The sequence below is a fragment of the Gracilinanus agilis genome, chromosome 2 (assembly GCF_016433145.1).
Source record: "Gracilinanus agilis isolate LMUSP501 chromosome 2, AgileGrace, whole genome shotgun sequence".
Lineage (NCBI taxonomy): Eukaryota > Metazoa > Chordata > Mammalia > Didelphimorphia > Didelphidae > Gracilinanus > Gracilinanus agilis.
Window position 1 is genome coordinate 433911356 of NC_058131.1, and position 20177 is coordinate 433931532.

Genomic DNA, 20177 nt, shown 5'->3' on the forward strand with positions numbered 1-20177 from the left:
AGGAAGGAAGAAGAAAAGAAAAGAAAAGAAAAGAAAAGAAAAGAAAAGGGAGGGGAGGGAAGAAAGAGGAAGGAAGGAAGGAAGGAAGGAAGGAAGGAAGGAAGGAAGGAAGGAAGGAAGGAAGGAAGGAAGGAAGGAAGGAAGAAAAAATAACTGGCTATGTAGTGACTAAGCAAGTCATTGATGCACTAGGCAGCTTTCTAAGACTATAAATTGAAGAGAAAGTGACAACCTGCATTAGTAGGGGAAGTTTCTTCAGTTAGGAGGTTCATAAATCATAGTTTTAGTCTCTATTCTCATCCTAACCCTGTGAGATAGTGCAGCTGGAAAAACTGAAACTTGGACAGGATAAATGATATGCACTGTGGAATCAGGATTCTAATGTAGGTCTTATGGTTCTTTTTCACTTTTCAGCCTCTAAGATTTCTCAGAGGACCATTTTCTTCTTTTCTAGGTAATTGCCTGTGGTTTTTTTTTGAATAAATAATTGCTGAATAAGAGAAGTACAATTACAGTACCTTATGAAGCAGAGAGTCAGGTAATGTAGAGTACAACTGAAAAGGTTTGAAAAATACATTAAAAAACCATTTTTTAAAAATGTTTTTCCTGTTTTGCTGCAGATCCTTCAACATTTGTTATTTTTCATTTTTGTCAACCTTGCCAATTTGGTAGATGTGAAGTTCAACATCAGAGTTGCCTTAATTTGTATTTTTCTTCTTGTTAGTAATTTGGAACAATTTTTGATTGCTTGGATTTTTTTCCTGCCTGTTTAATGTTTTGTAAAGCCAAAGACTCTATTTCCTAAAGATTAGACTCACTATTTGATTAAAAGCTATAGATCCATAATATATAACAAGATAAACTAAATGGATACCTGGCATACGTAAAAGCCCATCTTGAGCAAATTAGAGGAGTAAGAAAGAAATGTCTTTAGAGGGGCACAGGAGATACAATAGACAATTTTGATTATATAAAGATTTAGAGTTTTGATATAGATATCTAATGCAGTTAAAATTAGAAGAGAAATCGGTAACTAGGGAAAAAATTCTTTGTAGTCACATTTTTGGTAACTATCCAAGATATAAGGAACTATTTCAAATTTATGAGACTTTAGAACCATTCCCCTACAGAGAAATGGTAAAAAAAATATGAAGCAGTTTTTTTTCCTTTTTATATTGTTACTCAGAAATAAGTACCTTAGCAGATTTAAAACTACAAATCCTGTCTAACTTTAAATCTTGTGTACTTAATGCATTTAAAAAAATAAATATTCTTGATTCATTTCTGATAAAGGGTAATAGAAATAGTAGTGCTCCCCAAACAAGACTTTACATTAAAATGTTTTATTTTGGTAGCAAAGTGATGTAGTGTATATTCACCATTCCTCTTGAGCCATGTGGTTCAATGCCTGAGTTTAATTCAAAGCACCAGCAAATTATATTGAATTGAATGAAAATCACGTCCACCAACCAAACAAAAATTTTCTAAACCCTGAAAAATAAAGCCCTTCCTACATATCAGTGTAGTCTGACAAAACACACTCCCACACTTGTGTATGTCTGAAAAATGTATATCTTTCTGCATTTTAAGTTCTGTTTCTCCATTGGGAGGTGAGTGGCATGTTTCCTCTTTATTCTTTTGGACTCATTTATCATTGTGTTTTAGAAACATTTTTTAATTTAAAAATTTTGCTTAAATTTTAATTTATTCATTTACCATTGTATTGATCAGAATTCTTAAGGCTTTCAAAGTTAATTTCTCTAGAATGTAAAAATTGTTCTAGTTCTCTTTACTTCACTGTGCATCAATTGAAAGTAGTCTTCCCAGTTGCCTTTGAAATTTTATATTTCATCATTTCTTTTTTTTTTTTAAACTCATACCTTCCTTCTTGGGGTCAATACTGTGTATTGGCTACAAGGCAGAAGAGTGGTAAGGGGAGGCAATGGGGGTCAAGTGACTTGCCCAGGGTCACACAGCTAAGAAGTGTCTTGAGGCCAGATTTGAACCTAGGACCTCCTGTCTCTAGGCCTTACTCTCAATCCACTGAGCTACTCAGCTGCCCTCTATTTCATCATTTCTTATGATAGTTATTATTTCATTATATTCATATATCACAATCTGTCTAGCTCTTTTCCAATAGGATACCTGTTGAGTTACAGTTTTAGGATGCTAGGAAAATAACTATAAATATGTTTGAACATTTAGTTACTTTTCCTGTCTCATTTATTTTGGGAATATATGTAGAAGTGTGCCTGGGTCAGAGTATGTACTACATTTTACTACTTTGGACATAGTAACAAATTGCTTTGCAGAATGACTGGGCCAATTCACAGCCCTACCAAGAGTGAACTAGTGTGTATATTAAATAGTCTGGCTCTTCTTTTTCTCCTTCATTTTTGTCCCTTTTCTCCACTCCTCCTTTCCTTTCCCCATTACTGAATTGCTCTGGATCTACCTGAGCCAATTCATACTTCCTTGGGCAGGCCTTTCCTCCTGAGGCATCACCATTTTGGATTTGGGACTTAAATGGATAGTTTTCGAAGGAAGAAATCCTAGCTGTCAAGAACTATATGAAACGGGGGCAGCTGGGTGGCTCAGTAGATTGAGAGCCAGGCCTAGAGATGGGAGGTCCTAGGTTCAAATCTGGCCTCTGGGCAAGTCACTTGACCCCCAATACTAGAAAAAGTCTTTGATAAGCTATACCACTCATTTATGCTTAAAAAAAAAAAAAAACCTACAAAATATAGGTTAGCTTCGTTTGAGATCATGATTTCTACTCCTGCCTTCTTTGTCTTAGTTGCAGCTCAATAGATTCTGCTCCAGTCTTTTACCTTTTCCCTGTGTATGCCTCATGTATGTTTCCTCTAGACAACCTATACTGTATTAGCCTGAATATAGTGCGACATTTGAATGTGTTCCTTTGAAAGTCAAATTCACACTATATTTAAGCATTCAGCTTTGAAATGATAAGTTGTGTATTGTGTACCTCAGCATACATAAAAAGCATGCCTGTCTCCTGGGGCAGATGTGAAATGCTGAACAAACACCTGTTTGTTTTGATATTCCATAAATGTCATTGTTAATACTAACGGTGCCAAATCAGTGTTGATTCAAACTACTGGAAATGAGGAAACTTGAATGATTGTGATGCTTGCAGTCACAGCTGACAGGAGAAAACTGACAGGAGTAGAAATAATGATCTCAGACAAAGCTAAAGTAAAAATAGATTTTATTAAGAGACAAGGAAGAAAACTACATTACCTAAGGAAAAGTTACCATCAGGAGTTTTCTTTCATGTGCAGGAAAAGGGATGGATGAATGAAGAACTTGTGTTAGATTGGTTAAATGTGGTCTAGGGTAGGCATCTGGGTTTGTTACTGTGTCAGAGAGGAATGTTCAAGGGTCACCTGACTGAATGGCTGCAATGTGCATGGACCTATGTAGTTGTTATTTTGGGAGGAATAATTTTGCAATTAAAAGTGTTAAATGTAGTCATTGATAAGCCATTTAAAGATCATTTGAGGAAAGAATATAATGAGTGGATGTTGGCTGGAAACTATGAATTTACTCCATCGGGAAAAATAAAGAAACCATTGGTCACTGTATTGGGGACCTGGATCAAAACTGCTTGGGACAAAATCTCCATTGTGCTTGGATTTAAAAAATGTTGTATATCAAATAGTATGGATGGTAGTGAAGATGGTGTTTTATGGGAAGAAGAGGGTGATGGCAATAACTGAAATGATTTGTTTCCACTTCAGGAAATGAGGAAATAGAAGGGGAAGGAAAACATGATTAAATATCGGAAGGTAGTTTCTCACAAGTATCTATAAAAGTAATACATATTTAATAAAAATGTTGGCATTAAAACTTCTTTAACTTGTTTTCAGGACCTTGAAAAAACTTCAAATATAAAGTACCTGCATTATTTAAGAGTTAAGAGAAAATTGTAATTTAAAAGGAGAAAATAAAATGGGTATTTCCTCTTCCTGAGTTACCCTTCAAAATACTTGGGATCACACTATATTCAGGGTATTATATTTGAGCTAATACAGTATTAAGATTCTGGTATTTAATCCATTCTGCTAACCTCTTGCATTTTATGGATGACAGTTATGATTACCATCTGTGTATTCCCCTCCAATTTTAACTTCCTTCTTTAATCCTAACCTTATTCCTTCTATTCTTTTCCTTCCTTCCAGTGTTTTCCTTTTAGTCAGTCTTTTCCCCTTTCCTTTCCCATTATATTGCTCCCCTTATCCTCCCCCCCTCTTCTTACTTCCCTCTTACTATAGGACTTTTTGGTCGCCCCACTGCAGCTTCTCCCTCCCTTGTATTTCTCCCCTCCCCACCACTCTGTTTCTTATTCCCCTTCTACATTTCTGTAGAGTATGATGCAATTCTATACCCCAATGAGTCTGACTGTTCTCTCTCTGAGCCAATTCCAATGAGAGTATGGTTTAAATATTATCTATCACCTCTTCCTTCATTCCATTGTATTGGTGTGCCCACCCCCCACCCCCCAGGCGCTTTTTTATGTCATATATTTTGTCTCATTTTAACTACTGTGACGATAACAATTTTTTAGAGTTACACTTTTAATCATCATTTCATTTTGAAGGCCTTAAATTTTTCCTCATTTTTGTTTGTCTTTTCATGCTTCTATTGGATTTGGGGCCTCAGATTTTCTGTTCAGGTCTGATTTTTTTCTTCAGGAATGCTTGGAAGTCTTCTAATTTATTAAATGACCATTCTTTCCTATGAAGGAGTATAGTCAGTTTTGCTGGGTAGTTGATTCTTGATTTTAGATCCACTCCCCTTGCCTTCTGGAATATTATATTCCAAGCCTTCTGATCCTTCAATGTGGAGGCTACTAGCTCCTGTGTGATCCTGACTGGGTCTCCTTAATATATGACTTGTTTCTTTCTAGCTGCCTGTAGTATTTTCTCCTAGGTCTGGGAGCTCTTGAACTTGGCTATAATATTTCTGGGAGTTGTCATTTGGGGATTTAATGTAGGAGGTGATCTGTGGATTCTCTCAATCTCTATTTTACCCTCTTGTTCAAGAATATCAGGGCAGTTCGCGTGGATAATTTCCTGTAGTATGATGTCAAGGCTTTTTTTCTGGTCATGGGCCTTTAGGTAGTCCAGTAACTCTTAAATTGTCTCTTCTGGATCCATTTTCCGGGTTTGTCTTTTTTTATAAGATGTTTCAGATTTTCATCTATTTTTTCATTCTTTTGATTTTGTTTTATAAAATCTTGATACCTTGTGAAGTCATTAGCTTTTAGTTGTTCAATTCTAATTTTTAAAGACTGGATTTTGTCCATGACTTTTTGATCCTCTTTTTCCTTTTGAACTATTTTTCTTTGTAACTCATTCTCTTTGTCTTTTAATTTTTTACATTATTTTTGAGCTGGTCAAATCTGGCTTTCAAGGCACTATTTTCTTTTTTTACTTAATGTGCCTCTGTTTCCAGATGACTTATTTTGCTTTTTAAGTTCTTTTTCCAGTTATTTGTTCCTTGTATAGTTGCTTCTCTAGTTGTTTGCTTTCTCTGTGAGTTTATGCTTTTTCTGCCCTCTGGAGGTTTATTTTCTGCTATGCTGATATACTGGATTAGGCCAGTTGAGCTGATCTGCAGAGCTGAATGTGCCCTGAGGCCAAATCTTCCAGTAGCAGAAGCCTAAGATGGAAGTGTGGTAACTGAAGCCTGTGACCAGCCTGCCCTCTCCTCTACTCCTCTCCAGCAGCTGTGGTCAGAGCCCTGAGCTTCCTGTAGTTGTGGTAGCAAGGTACTCTGTCCCAGTTGGAGACCTTGCCCTGAGATCCCACTGCCTGCCGGAGTCTTAGCACAGTAGGTAGGGGAAGGGGCATTGGGACCTTCTTTCTTTCTTTTCCTTTATCCAAGAATTCAGCCTTCTCTGCATACCTTTTAAGTTGACTTGAGTCCTGCAGCTCTGTCTTGTTGTTGGATTTGATTTTCTGTCCCCCTTGAAGCACTTTGTTTTTTGATTGGTGTGGAAGGGTATTCACAGAGGAATCAGTTTTTGCTGTTTCTAAGTCTCCATCCTGACTCCACCTTCTAGAGGGACCTTAAAAAATTTTTATTTTAAAAAGAGTCTATATAAAACCAAAAGCATCTTATGGAAGGGAGATACAATAGAATCTTTTCCAGTTAATACAGGAACCGAGTAAGGATGCTCATTCATCCCACTATCATTTGAAATAGTTCTTGAAATGCTAGCAATAGTAGCAAGATGAAAAAGAAATGAAGGTATAAAGGTAAGTAAAGAAATGAAAGCATTTCTATTTACTGGTCATATGATGGTATATTTGGAAAATCCTAAGGAATCAGCACATATATTATTTGAGATCCTTAATCACTTCACCAAAGTTGCAGGTGACAAAATAAATTCTCAGAAAATCAACTGCATTTCTATACAATAATAGACTCCAACAAGCAATAATAGAAAGGGAAATCTTATTTCAAATATCTACAAAATTTCCTAAAGTATTGGAGATCAATCTATCAAAGTACACAAAAAGATTTGTATGGTTTTGGTTTCAGTGTTCGTTAAAGAACAACTTAGTTGGAGGGATGTTCAGTGCTCATAGTTGGACCATGCTAATATAATGAAAAGGCCAATGCAAGAAAGTTACACTTTCAATACCATACCAATCAAATGACTAAGAGGATACTTTATAGAACTTGATAATAAAATTAATTTAGAAAAGCAAAAGATGTAGAATGTCAAAAGAAAAGCTAGGGATGAAGAAGGAATAAGAATTCCAGACCTCACTCTGTATCACAAAGAAGCTATCATCAAAATTGTCTGGCAAAGATTAAAAAATAGAATGGTATGTCATTGGAAAAAACTGGATGAGGGGAATCAGAAACTCAACATACTCTGTGTTTGATTAAGCAAAAAACGTAAGTTATTTAAGAAAGAACTCACTATGTAATAAAATCTGCTGGGAAAACTGGAAATGAGTTTGGCTGAATTTAGATTCAAACCCACTTCTTTTCTGCACAGTACATTTTATTTTATTATTTTTTAAATTTTATTTAATTTTTAGAATATTTTTCCATGTTTACATGATTCATTTCTTTTCCTCTGTTCTTCCCTCCCCACTCCCAGAGCCAACAAGCAGTTCCACTGGGTTGTACAAATGTCGTCACTTGATATCTATTTCCACATTATTCATTTTTGCTGTAGAGCAATTTTTTTTAAAACCTAGACCCCAAATGTCATATATTTTGCTTTTGCATTTCTACTTCCATAATTCTTTCTCTAAATGTGGATAGCATTCTTTTACATAAGTCCTTCAGGAATGTCCTGGCTTGATGCATTGCTACTAGTAACAAAGTCCATTACATTGGATTTTCCCAGTGTTTTACTTTCTGGGTACAATGTTCTTCTGGTTTTGCCCGTTTTACTTTTCATTGAGGTTCTCCCAGTTCATATAGAAAGCCTCCAGATAATCGATCCTTACAGCACAATAGTATTCCATCACCACCATATACCACAATTTGTTCAGCCATTCCCTAATCAAAGGACACCTACTTATTTTCCAATTTTTTTGCCACCACAAAAAGTGTTGCTATGAATATCTTTGTACAAGTATTTTTCCTTATTTTCTCTTTGGGGTGCAAACCCAGCAGCAGTATTGCTGGATCAAAGGGTATGCATTCTTTTTTTTTTTTTTTTTTTTTTAAACCATTGTACTTCGGTGTATTGTCTCATAGGTGGAAGATTGGTAAGGGTGGGCAATGGGGGTCAAGTGACTTGCCCAGGGTCACACAGCTGGGAAGTGGCTGAGGCCGGGTTTGAACCTAGGACCTCCTGTCTCTAGGCCTGACTCTCACTCCACTGAGCTACCCAGCTGCCCCCTATGCATTCTTTTAAAGTCCTTTGCGTATAATTTCAAATTGCCTTCCAGAATGACTGTATTAATCCACAACTCTACCTGCAGTACATTAGTGTCTCTATTTTGCCACATCCCCTCTTAACATTTATTATTTTCCTTTACTTTCATATTGGCCAATTTGCTAGGTGTAAGGTAGTACCTCAGTGTTGTTTTCATTTGTATTCCTCTAATTATGAGAGATTTAGAACACTTTTTATGTGCTTGTTGATAGTTCTGATTTCTTTATCTGAAAACTGCCTATTAATGTCCCTTGACCATTTGTCAATTGGGGAATGGCTTGATTTTTTTATACGATTTACTTAGCTCCTTATAAATTTGAGAGATTAGACCTTTGTTGGAGGTTTTTGTTATAAAAGTTTTTTTTCCCAATTCTTTGCTTTCCTTCTAATTTTGTTTGCATTGGTTTTATTTGTACAGAAACCTTTTAATTTAATATCAAAATTATTTATTTTACCTTTTGTAGTGTTCTCTATCTCCTGTTTAGTCTTAAATTCCTTCCTTTCCCATAGATCTGACAGATATTCTGTGTTCATCTAATTTGTTTGATTTCCCTCTTTATATTTAAATCATTTACCCATTCTGAGTTAATCTTAGAATAGGGTGTAAGATGTTAATCCTAGCCCAATTTCTCCCAAAATGTTTCCCAATTCTCCCAACAGATTTTGTCAGATTCAGGTTCTTCTCTCAAAAGCTGGGATCTTTGGGGTTATCAAACACTATCTTGCTACTGTCATTTACCCTCAAGTCTATTCCATTGATCCACCCTTCTATTTCTAAGTCAGTACCATGTAGTTTTGATGATCACTGCTTTATAGTATTGTTTGAGGTCTGGTAAAGCTAGGCCTCCATCCTTCACATTCTTTTTCATTATTTCCCTTGATGTTCTTGATCTTTTGTTCTTCCAGAGGAACTTTGTAAGAATTTTTTCTAATTATATGAAAAAGTGTTTTGGTAGTTTGATAGGTAAAGCGCTGAATTAGTAAATTAATTTCAGTAGGATTGTTATTTTTATTATATTAGCTCATCCTACCATGAGCAATTGATGTTTAGATCTAGTTTTATTTGTGTGAAGAGTGTTTTATAGTTATGTTCATAAAATTCCTGAATTTGTTTTGGCAAGTAGATTCCCAGGTATTTTATCTTGTCTAGAGTAATTTTAAATGTAGTTTCTCTTTCTAACTCTTGCTGCTGGGTTTTGTCAGAAACATATAGGAATGCTGATGATTTATGTGAGTTTATTTTGTACTCTGCACCTTTGTTAAAGTTATTGTTTCTACTAGTTTTTTAGTTGATTTTCTTGGATTCTCTAGGTATACCATCATGTCATCTACAAAGAGTGATAGTTTTCTCATTGCCTACTTTAATTCCTTCAATTTCTTTTTCTTCTCTAATTGCTACTGCTAGCATTTCTAGTACAATATTTAATAGTAGTGGTGATAATGGGCATCTCTGCTTCATTGGCATTCCTCCTGATCTTATTGGAAGGCATCTAACTTATCCTCATTACAGATACTTGCTGATGGTTTTAAATATATACTGTTTATTTTTTTGAGGAAAGGCGCTTCTATTTCTATACTTTCTGCCTTTTTCGATAGGAATGGGTGTTGTATTTTGTCAAAGGCTTTTTTTCTGCATCTGTTGAGGTAATCATGTGATTTCTATTAGTTTGGTTGTTTATGGTCAATTATGTGGATGGTGTAAGGATTTAAATTTCAGAGTTTGACTAAATATATGAGAATTCTAAGATAATACTGTGGTCACCAATTTAAAAATATTGTAGCTCAAGTCAAATTGACTTTCAGTAGCTTTATTTACAAAGGTGGAAAGAGTGAAAGTAGAGAAATGTAAAAGAGGGTAGAGAAGTATAGCCTATCACCCTAAATATTGCTCCAGTCCCTGGTTCAACCCAGGCAGGACTCATTAACCCTTCAGCCAGAGAACTTGGTGGTGAATTAAACAAGGATTCAGCCCACATGGCCTCCTCCAAGAAGGGGAGGCCTCTCTGGAACTAATCTCTCCAGAAGTCAGAAAAGAAGGGTCAGCTTTTCATTCACTCAGGTTGACGATCCAAAGGAGAAGATCCAGTACTAGAAGCAGTCTAGGAGCTAGAGAATCAGGTTGAAGCTCCCCAGTCGTAGCTCCAAGCCCAAAATTCAGGCCAAAGACCTCCTTGGACAGGAAGTTCAGGACTTTTATAGTCCTTTTTCCAAGTCACTTCCCATCCCTTCCTCCACTTTATGGGAGCCAGTTACAGTCTTTAAATTTGCTTAGCACAGCCCAGGGAGTTGTCAGTTGCTTTTGGAGTTGTTACCCACTTTAGTAAGTGGCTTGTGGACCTCCCCTACTTAGTGTTAAGTAAGGGTGTTTTCAGTTTTTGTTGATTAATTTAAAAATAGGCAAGGAGAGAGTTAATCCTATCTTCACAATGGTTTTCCTAATATTAAACCATCCTTGCATTCCTGGTATAAATCCCACCTGGTCATAGTGAATAATCCTTGTGATAACTTGTTGTAGCCTTTTAGTTAGTATTTTATTTAATATTTTTGCATCTATGTTCATTAAGGATATTGGTCTATAGTTTTCCTTTTTTTTTTTGGTCTTGTTGACTTGGGAATCAGTACCATATTTGTATAAAAAAATTTGGTAAGACTCTTTCTTTGCCAATTTCATCAAATAGTTTGTAGAATTTGGGATTAACTGATCTTTAAATAGTTGTTAGAATTCACTTGTAAATCCATCTGCCCTCGTGATTTTTTCTTATGGATTTCTTTGATGGCTTATTTAATTTCTTTTTCTGATATGGGTTTATTTAAGGATTCTATTTCCTCTTATGTTAATCTGGGCAATTTGTATTTTTGTAAATATTCATCCATTTCACCTAGATTGCCATATTTATTGCCACATAATTGGGCAAAATAGTTCTTAATAATTACCTTAATTTCTATTCATTGGAGGTGAGGTCGCTCTTTTCATTCATGAGAATGTTAATTTAGTTCTCTTCTTTCTGCTTTTTTGCATTTGTTTTCAATGTTTTTATGCCCTAGTACAGGGGTCGGCAACCTTTTTGGCTGTGAGAGCCATAAATGCCACATTTTTAAAAATGTAATTTCGTGAGAGCCGTACAGTGCTCACAGTGCGTGCTCCTGTAACATCGCCTGAAAAAAAAATTGACTTTATGGCTCCTGCAGAGCCATACGTTGCTGACCCCAGCCCTAGTACATGTTCAGTCTTAGTGAATGTACCATGTGCTGCTGAAAAAAAGGTGTATTCCTTTTTATCTCTATATCTATTAACTCTGATTTTTCTAAGATTTCATTCACATCTCTTCTTTCTTATTTTTTGGTTTTATTTATCTATATCTGATAGAGGAATGATGAGGTGTCCCACTAGTATACTTTTGCTATCTATTTCTTCCTTAAGCTATAATAATTTCTCCTTTAAAAATGTGGATGCTATACCATTTGGTGCATACATGTAAAGTACTGATATTTTTTCATTGTCTATACTGCCTTTTATCAGGATGTAATTACCTTCCTCATCTCTTTTAATCAGATCTATTTGTATTTTGGCTTTGTCAGATATAATGATTGGGGCTCATGCCTTCTTTTTCTCAGTTGATGCCCAATAAATTTTGCTTCAGCCTCTTACCTTTACCCTGTCTATGTCTACCTGCCTCATGTGTGTTTCTTGTAGACACCATATGGTAGGATTTTCGGTTTTCAGTTCATCTCATTCACCTTCAGAGTTAAGATTACCACCTGTGTATTCCCCATCATTTTGATTTCCTCCTTTCTTTTTAAATTTAGAATATTTTCCTATGGTTACATGATTCATCATTCTCCCCTCTCCTGGAGCTGACATGCAGTTCCACTGGCTTATACATGTATCATTGTTCAAAACCTATTTCCATGTTATTCATATTTGTAGTAGAGTGATCTTTTAACATTAAAACCTTGATCTTATCCCTATCAAACCATGCGATTGAGCATATGTTGTTCTTCTGAGTTTCTGCTCTCACAGTTATTTCTCTGGATGTGGATAGTGTTCTTTTTTATAAGTTCCTGAGAATTGTACTGGATCATTGTGTTGCTGCTAGTAGAGAAGTCCATTATATTCGATTGTGCCATAATGTATCAATCTCTGTGTACAATATTCTCCTGGTTCTGCTCCTTTCACTACATCAAATCCTGGAAGTCTTTCGAGTTCACATGAAATTCCTCCAGTTCAATATTCTTTTCAGCACAGTAGTATTCCATCACCATCAGATACCACAATTTGTTCAGCCATTCCTCAATTGATGGACACCCCCCTCATTTTCCAATTTTTTGCCGCTACAAAGAGAGCAACTATAAATATTTTTGTACAAGTCTTTTTCCTTATTGTTTTTTGGGGGCACAACTCAGGCCCTTTCTTCTTTCACTATTTCCTTCTATACTAATGTTTTGCTTTTAAACAGTCCCTCTTTTCCCCAATCTTATTTTACTTTCCTTCTCACTCCCTCTCTTCTTATTCCCCTCTTATTTTTCTTTAAGGACTATTAATATCCCCTCCCTTTAATACTCCTCACCCCACTCTTCCTCTGCATTATTCCCTCTCACTTTCTTTGTAGGGTAAGATAGAATTCGATAGCCCAATAGATCTGTCTGTTCTTCTATTATAGGAAATTTATAGATAGGACTTATTATAGGCAGTATAAGAGCAGACCCAGCAAAATCTGGCAGAAGCTGGACATTCCAAGCTTGGAAGGGTTGGCAGGTGCTTGTACACAGAGACTGGTTAAGAGTTGACAGTTTTTGCCCTGGAGGAGTGAGAAGTGGAGCTGGAGGTTTTGGCTCAGCTAGCCTGTGGACTTATTTTGGGAGTCTTGGACATTGGAGTTAACTTTGAATTCACTGAGAGATATTCAATCAAGATACTAGGTTGAGTTAGGTGCTTTTCTGGGCTGGTGGACAACACAGTAAACCCTATACTCCCTAGCCTTTATTTGTATTAATTTGCCAATTTCCTGAAGGTTTCCTGAGACCTGATTCATCGTGATATCATCCTGAGAAGTGCTCCATGAGATTTCTACCTTTCCCTGCCTTGACAGCCCTGCCTATGCTGGCTGCTTTATCCTCTCACCTCCTTCCTTGTCCTTGATAACTATTAAAACCCCTTTTTATAACTTCCTTGACTTCTCCTTCCCAGTCTTCAAGAACCCATTGATAATTTTAACTGTCCATGCTGTGTTTTGGTTTCTGTTACTTGTTGATTTCCCAGCTACATTTGAAAGTTTGTTACTTCTAAGTTAGCTGTGGGCTACTTTTAACCCAGCTGTACTGTTTTCCCTTATACTCCTCTATCTATTCCCTTATTGTCCAAGCCACTTATTTCAGTTACTTATTTCATCTCTCAGAACTGAATCTACTGAGGGCAAGGTTTGATTATATATTAATACTCTTTTTCCTTTTCTTATAATAGTATTTTCCACCCCCCCATGTGCCTCTTTATGTAGTATAATTTTTCCTATTTTTCTTCTTCCTTCAAGTTTCTTTTAATATCATTCTCTCCCCCACCCTTTTTTTAATATACCATCTTAAACAACTTAGTACCATAACCTCTGTCTATGAATAATTCTTATATCTATATATCTATATGTGAAAATAATTTTTGAGTTACAGATATCATTTTTCTATATAGGAATATAATCAGTTTTACCTTACTGAAGCCCTTATTTTTTTCATTCTATCTTTTTATGGTTCTCTTGAATTTTGTATTTGGACATCAAATTTTTTATTTAGTTCTGGACTTTTCTTTAGGAATGCTTGGACATCTTCTGTTTTGTTAAATGCCAATACTTTCCCCTAAAAGTATATATTCAGTTTTGATGGGTAAGTGATTCTTGGTTGTAGACCCAATCCTCTTGCCCTTCTGAATATCATATTACAAGCCTTGCAGTCTGTTAGTGTGGAGGTTGCCAGATCCTGTGTAATCCTTACTGGGGCTCTTTGATATCTAAATTGCCTCTTTGTAGCTACTTGTAATATTTTCTCCTTGTTGTGAGGGGCAAAAAGGGGTTTTGGTTGGGTGAATATTAAAAAGGTATGGTTGTCAGGGAATTGAATAAATATCAATTCCCAATAAAAAAATCCTCAAGTCAAAATGACTTTTATGGTAATTTATTTTACAAATGAGAAGGAGAGAGAGTAAGAAAATCAGAGAGAGGATAGGGTAAGATAAGTAATCTAACAGACTGAGTAATTTGCTCTGGCCCCTGGTTCAACCCAGGCAGGTTTAACTAGTCCTCAAGAGAAGGCTGAGCTAAGGGCCAGGGATGAATGAAGCAAAAGCTTCAGTCTCAAACCCTCTCTTGAAAGGAGAGTTCCTTCAGAGAAATCCAGGAAGATTTAGCCTTTACACTCACCAGTCTCACCAATGTCTAAGGCCAGCCAGCCAGCCAAAGTTCCTTCAGGTCCAAGACATGAACAAGAAGAGCCCTACAGGAAGTTTTCACTCCCTTTTAAAGATGCTTTTTTTGGGTCACTTCCTGTGCCTTCCTCCTAGTTTACGTGTCCAATCACAACAGATACTTAGGACTGCCCAGGGGGCAGTCAGTCAATTCTGTCAGTCAACCCACTCTTGCACACATGGGTTTCAGACATCCCCATTTGTGGATTAAATGGTGGTGTTTACATCTTTGATGATTAGATCCAAGAATGGGTAGGGTAGATTCAATTTCATCATTATATTGATGTAAGAAGAAGGGTGAATGAGTGATGATGGAGTGTGGTATGGTAATCCCCTGAATAGTGAATAAGGGCCAATACTTCTCCACAACCTCTCTTCCTTACTAGGGAGACAAAATGGGGTTCCCCTTGATAGTCATGCTGGGGCTAGGTAGAGGAAAGGGATCTTTATAGTGGGACCTCCAACAAGTTGTTCATGCCAGGCAGTACCCACAGAAGCCTCCCCAGTCCCCAGCTGGGTCCAGTTTCAAAATGGATGACTGCTTTCTTTCCCCTTACTACCCATATGTTCTCCCTCCCAACAAGTACATGGATCTGACTGAACGACAGGGTTTATTCAGAAACGGATTAATTAAGGGATGAGGGAAGAGGGCGTCAGTCCCTCACTGGGTAAGGTAGTAACAGATATTTTCTGTATTCCCCAAATCTGTTTCTCTGATCCAATCCCCAAGTATTTTTCTTGAACCTATAATTATAGCTAACTAATGAGGGAATGTAGTAAAGCAAAATTCAAGGCAAGATTTGTGAGCCCCAGGGGCCAGCTTCCCCCAGAAGTCAGGACCCCCTTGGCCAAAAGTGAAGAAATGGTTGTTCGGTATTCTCCACTAGTTTAAGGAATTGATGGAGATCAAATGGCAGGGTTAGTCTTCACTGAAGTCCCAGGAAGACTCTTCAGATTAGCTTTGAAGGTGCTGCAGCCTCAAAATCCACCTCCCTCCTCAGCTGTGCCCCAAGCTTGAGAGCAATCCATTGGTCTCTTCCCAAAAGTCCTTGCACTCAGCTCAACTGACATCCTTTTCCCTCCTCAGTGTTCCATCTGTCAGTTCTAAAATGTAGCCTTGCTCAAACTCTTACATTGGTTCACTGTGAACTTCCTCTTTTCCTCTCTTCTTCCTATCCTTAGATGCCTTCTGCCACTTTCTTCTACCAAGAATAACTGGTCTAATCCATTTCATCCTGTCTCTTCCAACAGATTGCTGCCTGTCATCTCCATTTTATCGTTTATTTTCAATCCTTCCCTCTCTATTGGCTCATTTCTTACTCCTATAGACATGCTCATGTTTCTTATATCTTGAAAAAACCTTTACTTGAGCCTTCTATCCTGATTAACTAGCATCTTCTGTCTCTTCTGCCCTTTGTGGCTACTGTCTTTCCTCTTATTCTCTCCTTAACCCCTTAGAATCTGGCGCCTGACCTTATCATTCCATTGAAACTACTCTCAAGTTAAGCAGCGATCTCTTAGTTGCAAATTCCAATGGCCTCTTCTTAGTTCTCATTCTCTTTTCTATAGTCTGTGATACCATCAATCATCCTCTTTTCTTTGATATTCTCTTCTCCCTAGGTTTTTGGAACATGATTCTTCTGGTTCTCTTCCTACCTATCTATCTGACCACTCCTCATTCTCCTATGATGAATTCTCATCCAGAACATTCCTTTGAAGCATCAGTGTCTCATATGGTTCTGTCATGGGCTATCTTCCATACTACTTCACCTGATGATCTGATCATTAGCTCCACAGATTTAATTTTCATCTCTATGGTGACAGTTCTTAAATCTACCTATCCTGATCCCACTTCTCTGATTTCAATCTTGCATGTCCAATTGCCTTTCAGACGCCACAAATGGGATCTCAATTCAGCATGTTTAAAATATAATTATCATTCCCCATGAATCCTCCTCTCACCCCCAGAAATCCTTTGCTTTTACTGTAGAGGATAGCACCATCCTCCCCATCTCTCAGGCTGTAAACCTAGGAGTCATCCTAGACTCTTCTTTGTCTGTTGCCAAGGCCTGTCACATTCACCTTTATAACATCACTGGAATATTCTTTCTTTCTTGAACCTGGTGCCATTCTGGTCCAGGACCCCATCTCTTTATTATTATTATTTTTTTTATTAAAAATCCTTACCTTCCTTCTTAGAATCAGTATTGTGTGTTCTTTCCAAGGAAATAGAGTGGTAAGGGCTAGGCAACTGGGGTTAAGTAATTTGCACAGGGTCACACAGCTAGAAAACATTTGAGGCCAGATTTAAACCCCAGGACCCTCTATCTCTAGGCCTGGCTCTCAGTCCACTGAGCCAACCACCTGGCTGCCCTCAACCCCATCACTTTATGAGCCCAGACTACTGCAATAGCTTGTTTGGTCTGCCTGCTTTGTCTCTCTCCCCACTTCCAGTCCATGCTCCATTTAGCCACTGCACTGTTTTTCCTAAAATGAAGGTAAGATCATGTCACCTTTTCCACTCAGTAAACTTCAGTGACTTCTACTACCTCTAGTAAAAAATGAAAAATCTGGTTTGATATTTAAAGCCCTTATAACCTAGCTCCCTTTATGGTCTTTTTACATCTTGTTCCCTAGAACATACCTTTGAATCCAGTGACACGGGCCTCCTGGCTTTTTCATGAAGATGATAATCCATCTAACTAAAATCCTATCAAACATTTCTTTCACACAAAACTAATAACAAAGGCTAATTATGGTATAGTGGATAGTGCTGGGCTTGGAATCAAGAAAACCTAAATTCTAGGGGGCAGCTGGGTAGCTTAGTGGATTGAGAGCCAGGACTAGAGATGGGAGGTCCTAGATTCAAATCTGGCCTCAGACACTTTCTAGCTGTATGACCCTGGGCTCACTTAACCCCCATTGCCTACCCCTTATGACTCTTCTGCCTTGGAACCAATACAGAGTATCGACTGCAAGAAGGAAGGTAAGGGTTTAACCCCACCACCACAAAATTCTTATTCTTGGCTTCAGAAACTAGTTGTAAGTCCAAGACTTAACCTCTCTTCCTTATCTGCAAAATGTGATCTTTTAGCATCTATATTACAGGATTGTTGTGGGAATCAGATAAAATGCTTCCTGTAACTAATGTGCAACTAATTGTGAAATTATTTTTACAACTTCTACATAAATATGCACTGGGTTATAGGATTGAGAGGCCAATTTTTAAACTACCTTCATACCTTTTTAAAACTTAAATTTTGTTATGTTTTTATATTATTTAAGAAGTTTCTTACCTAGCAGAAATATTAACTTTAAAAATCTATTTTTTCTCCTGAGAAACTTTGTACAAACTATTTTAATTTCAGCCTTCACTGCAATCATGAGCCCTGATGAAACACCTATGTTTGACCCAAGTCTATTGAAAGATGTGGACTGGAGCCAAAATACTGCAACCTTTTCTCCAGCTATTTCCCCTACACACCCAGGAGATGGTTTGGTTTTGAGGCCTCTTTGTACTGCTGATCTAAACAGAGGTACTAATTTAATTTCACATTTTAAAATTATGACTTGAATTGCTTTACTCTTTTATTTGTCAATTAGCATGAATGTAAATGTTAATATTTTGTTCATGGTTAATATATTTATGATATATTTTTGTATCTGCATTTAAATATGCATGTTGAAATATTGTGTTCAGCACTAAATTTAAAAAATTAGATACACACTAAATTCAAGAGGAATTGTAGAGATCCACCTTTTTTCCTTATTCTCTAATCTCCAGATTTCCTTTCTAGAGGAAACTTTGTTTCTTCTGCCACCTCTTGAAATAGCTTACTAAGATTCAAAAAGAGTCATATATCTCTTCATGATATAAGAAATTGCTAAGTAAATAAGATTTCTGTAATAAGTTTTCTCTAAGCCATACTGGAAAAATCTTACATAAAATGAAATTGACTATACATATTGTTTTTATATATCAAATTAAGCAAGCTGAAATATTTAATTCTAGAGTGACATCTCAGATGTTGTGAACTTTAAAGTAAATATTTCCATCTTAAATCTGAAGAATGTTTTTTGATGAAGTCTATTCCTTTGGCTATAAGAATGAAAAACAAGATTTTGTCCTTTGAGCATGTTTGTTCTAAAAGCAGTTTCTATTGTTTATGAATACAGTTCCCATACATTCTGGGGTAGCTAAAATATAATTGTATCATTCATGAATGCAATTTCATTTCTTAAAAATATAGATTGTATTTCACAAATACCTCAAATTAAGAGAATGCAACATTTAAATGCATTTATTTTATTTTTATTTTTTTATCCTGGGACTCCATTCTAGGAGCATAGGGCCACAACCAGTAGGCAATGGGTCACCCAGCTGGGAAGTGTCTGAGCCCGGATTTGAACCTAGGACCTTTCGTCTCTAGGCCTGGCTCTCAATCCACTGAGCTAGCCCAGCTGCCCCTACTTTAGGTTGCAGTTTCTTTAGCAGATGTAGTTTTTACAGGGTGGGGTTGCTAGCCCCACGCCCAACCCTCCTCCTTTTTCATACGGGCTAGGGACCGTCCTTGGCCCAGGAGTGGTAAGGGTGGGCAATAGGGGTCAAGTGACTTGCCCAAGGTCACACAGCTGGAAGCGTCCGAGGCCGGACTTGAACCTAGGACCTCCAGTCTCTAGGTCTGGCTCTCAATCCACTGAACCACCCAGCTGCATTTATTTGGGGGGGCAATATTGATTATATGTAAAAACATAGACCTAAGGTTTTAGTTTTCTTCCAAAATCCAAGAATATCCCTTTTGTTTTAAAAAAAATTAATGTCATTTCATATGAAACTTATTTTTCTGAATTAGGATTTTTTAAGGTACTTGGTCAGCTGACAGAAACTGGAGTGGTCAGCCCTGAACAATTTATGAGTGAGTACATAAACCATCTATATTTGTTATCCAAAAAGAAGAGAGATGTTTTCTTTCTGTGGATTTGTTCTACCCCACTTCATGTCTACATTTGGCAAAACTGGGAAGATACAAACAGAAAAATTATTCAAGTATTTATTACATGTGGCTTTAACAAAGTTATAAACACTAACAAAGATAATATATAGTTCTGTGGATTGATGCAACTCTTCCTTTAGCTTGGGAAATTTCTCATGCTATATAAAGATGATATAGTATTTCCTGAATGTTTTTTTTCTCTAGGGACCTACACACTAAAACTTGCACAAAAAAAATCATAAAATCATTTGCCTTATCAAAACAGAATAAGTGTGTTAAAATTTTTTTTAATGTTATCTCCATTTGAGACCAGGGAGTAGTTCTCAATCTCTAGGTCATTTTTCATAATATAGTATTTTTTCCCCTTTAATTCAAATTTGAATCTAGATGTTAAAGTATTCTATACTCAGTAGGCAGAACTAGTGGTTCTATGATCCACTCAAGTTATTCATCTACTATATATAATGCTGTCTTTTCCTATTCTTACAGCATCATTTGAACACATGAAGAAATCAGGGGATTATTATGTTACAGTTGTAGAAGACGTCACTATAGGACAGATTGTTGCTACAGCTACTCTGATAATAGAACATAAATTCATTCATTCATGTGCAAAGGTATGCTCCTCCTATTACAACCTGTGAGAATAACTTTCCTTGACAAAATGGGATAGATACAGCTATAGAAAAGCAGCAAACTTAAAAGTTGAGAAACCTGGTTTCAAAATTTAGTTGTGACAGTTACTAGTCCTGTGATTCTAAGCAACTCACTTAACCTACTTGATTTCCTTAGCTTTGAAATTAGA

General features: G+C 36.7%; 1 protein-coding gene across 3 annotated transcripts in view; it reads left to right on the top strand.

Moving 5' to 3' along the window:
* GNPNAT1 (glucosamine-phosphate N-acetyltransferase 1) overlaps positions 1 to 20177 on the top strand; it is a 30993-nt gene that overhangs the window by 4661 nt on the left and 6155 nt on the right. For 2 of the 3 annotated variants that reach the window (XM_044664712.1, XM_044664713.1), the window contains exons 2-5: positions 455 to 538; positions 17747 to 17914; positions 19232 to 19294; positions 19862 to 19989. In XM_044664712.1, coding sequence (XP_044520647.1) covers positions 17761 to 17914; positions 19232 to 19294; positions 19862 to 19989 — 345 coding nt within the window. In that variant the 5' untranslated portion in view covers positions 455 to 538; positions 17747 to 17760. The remainder of the gene's footprint in view (positions 1 to 454; positions 539 to 17746; positions 17915 to 19231; positions 19295 to 19861; positions 19990 to 20177) is intronic. The other variant, XM_044664714.1, reaches the window with a different exon arrangement.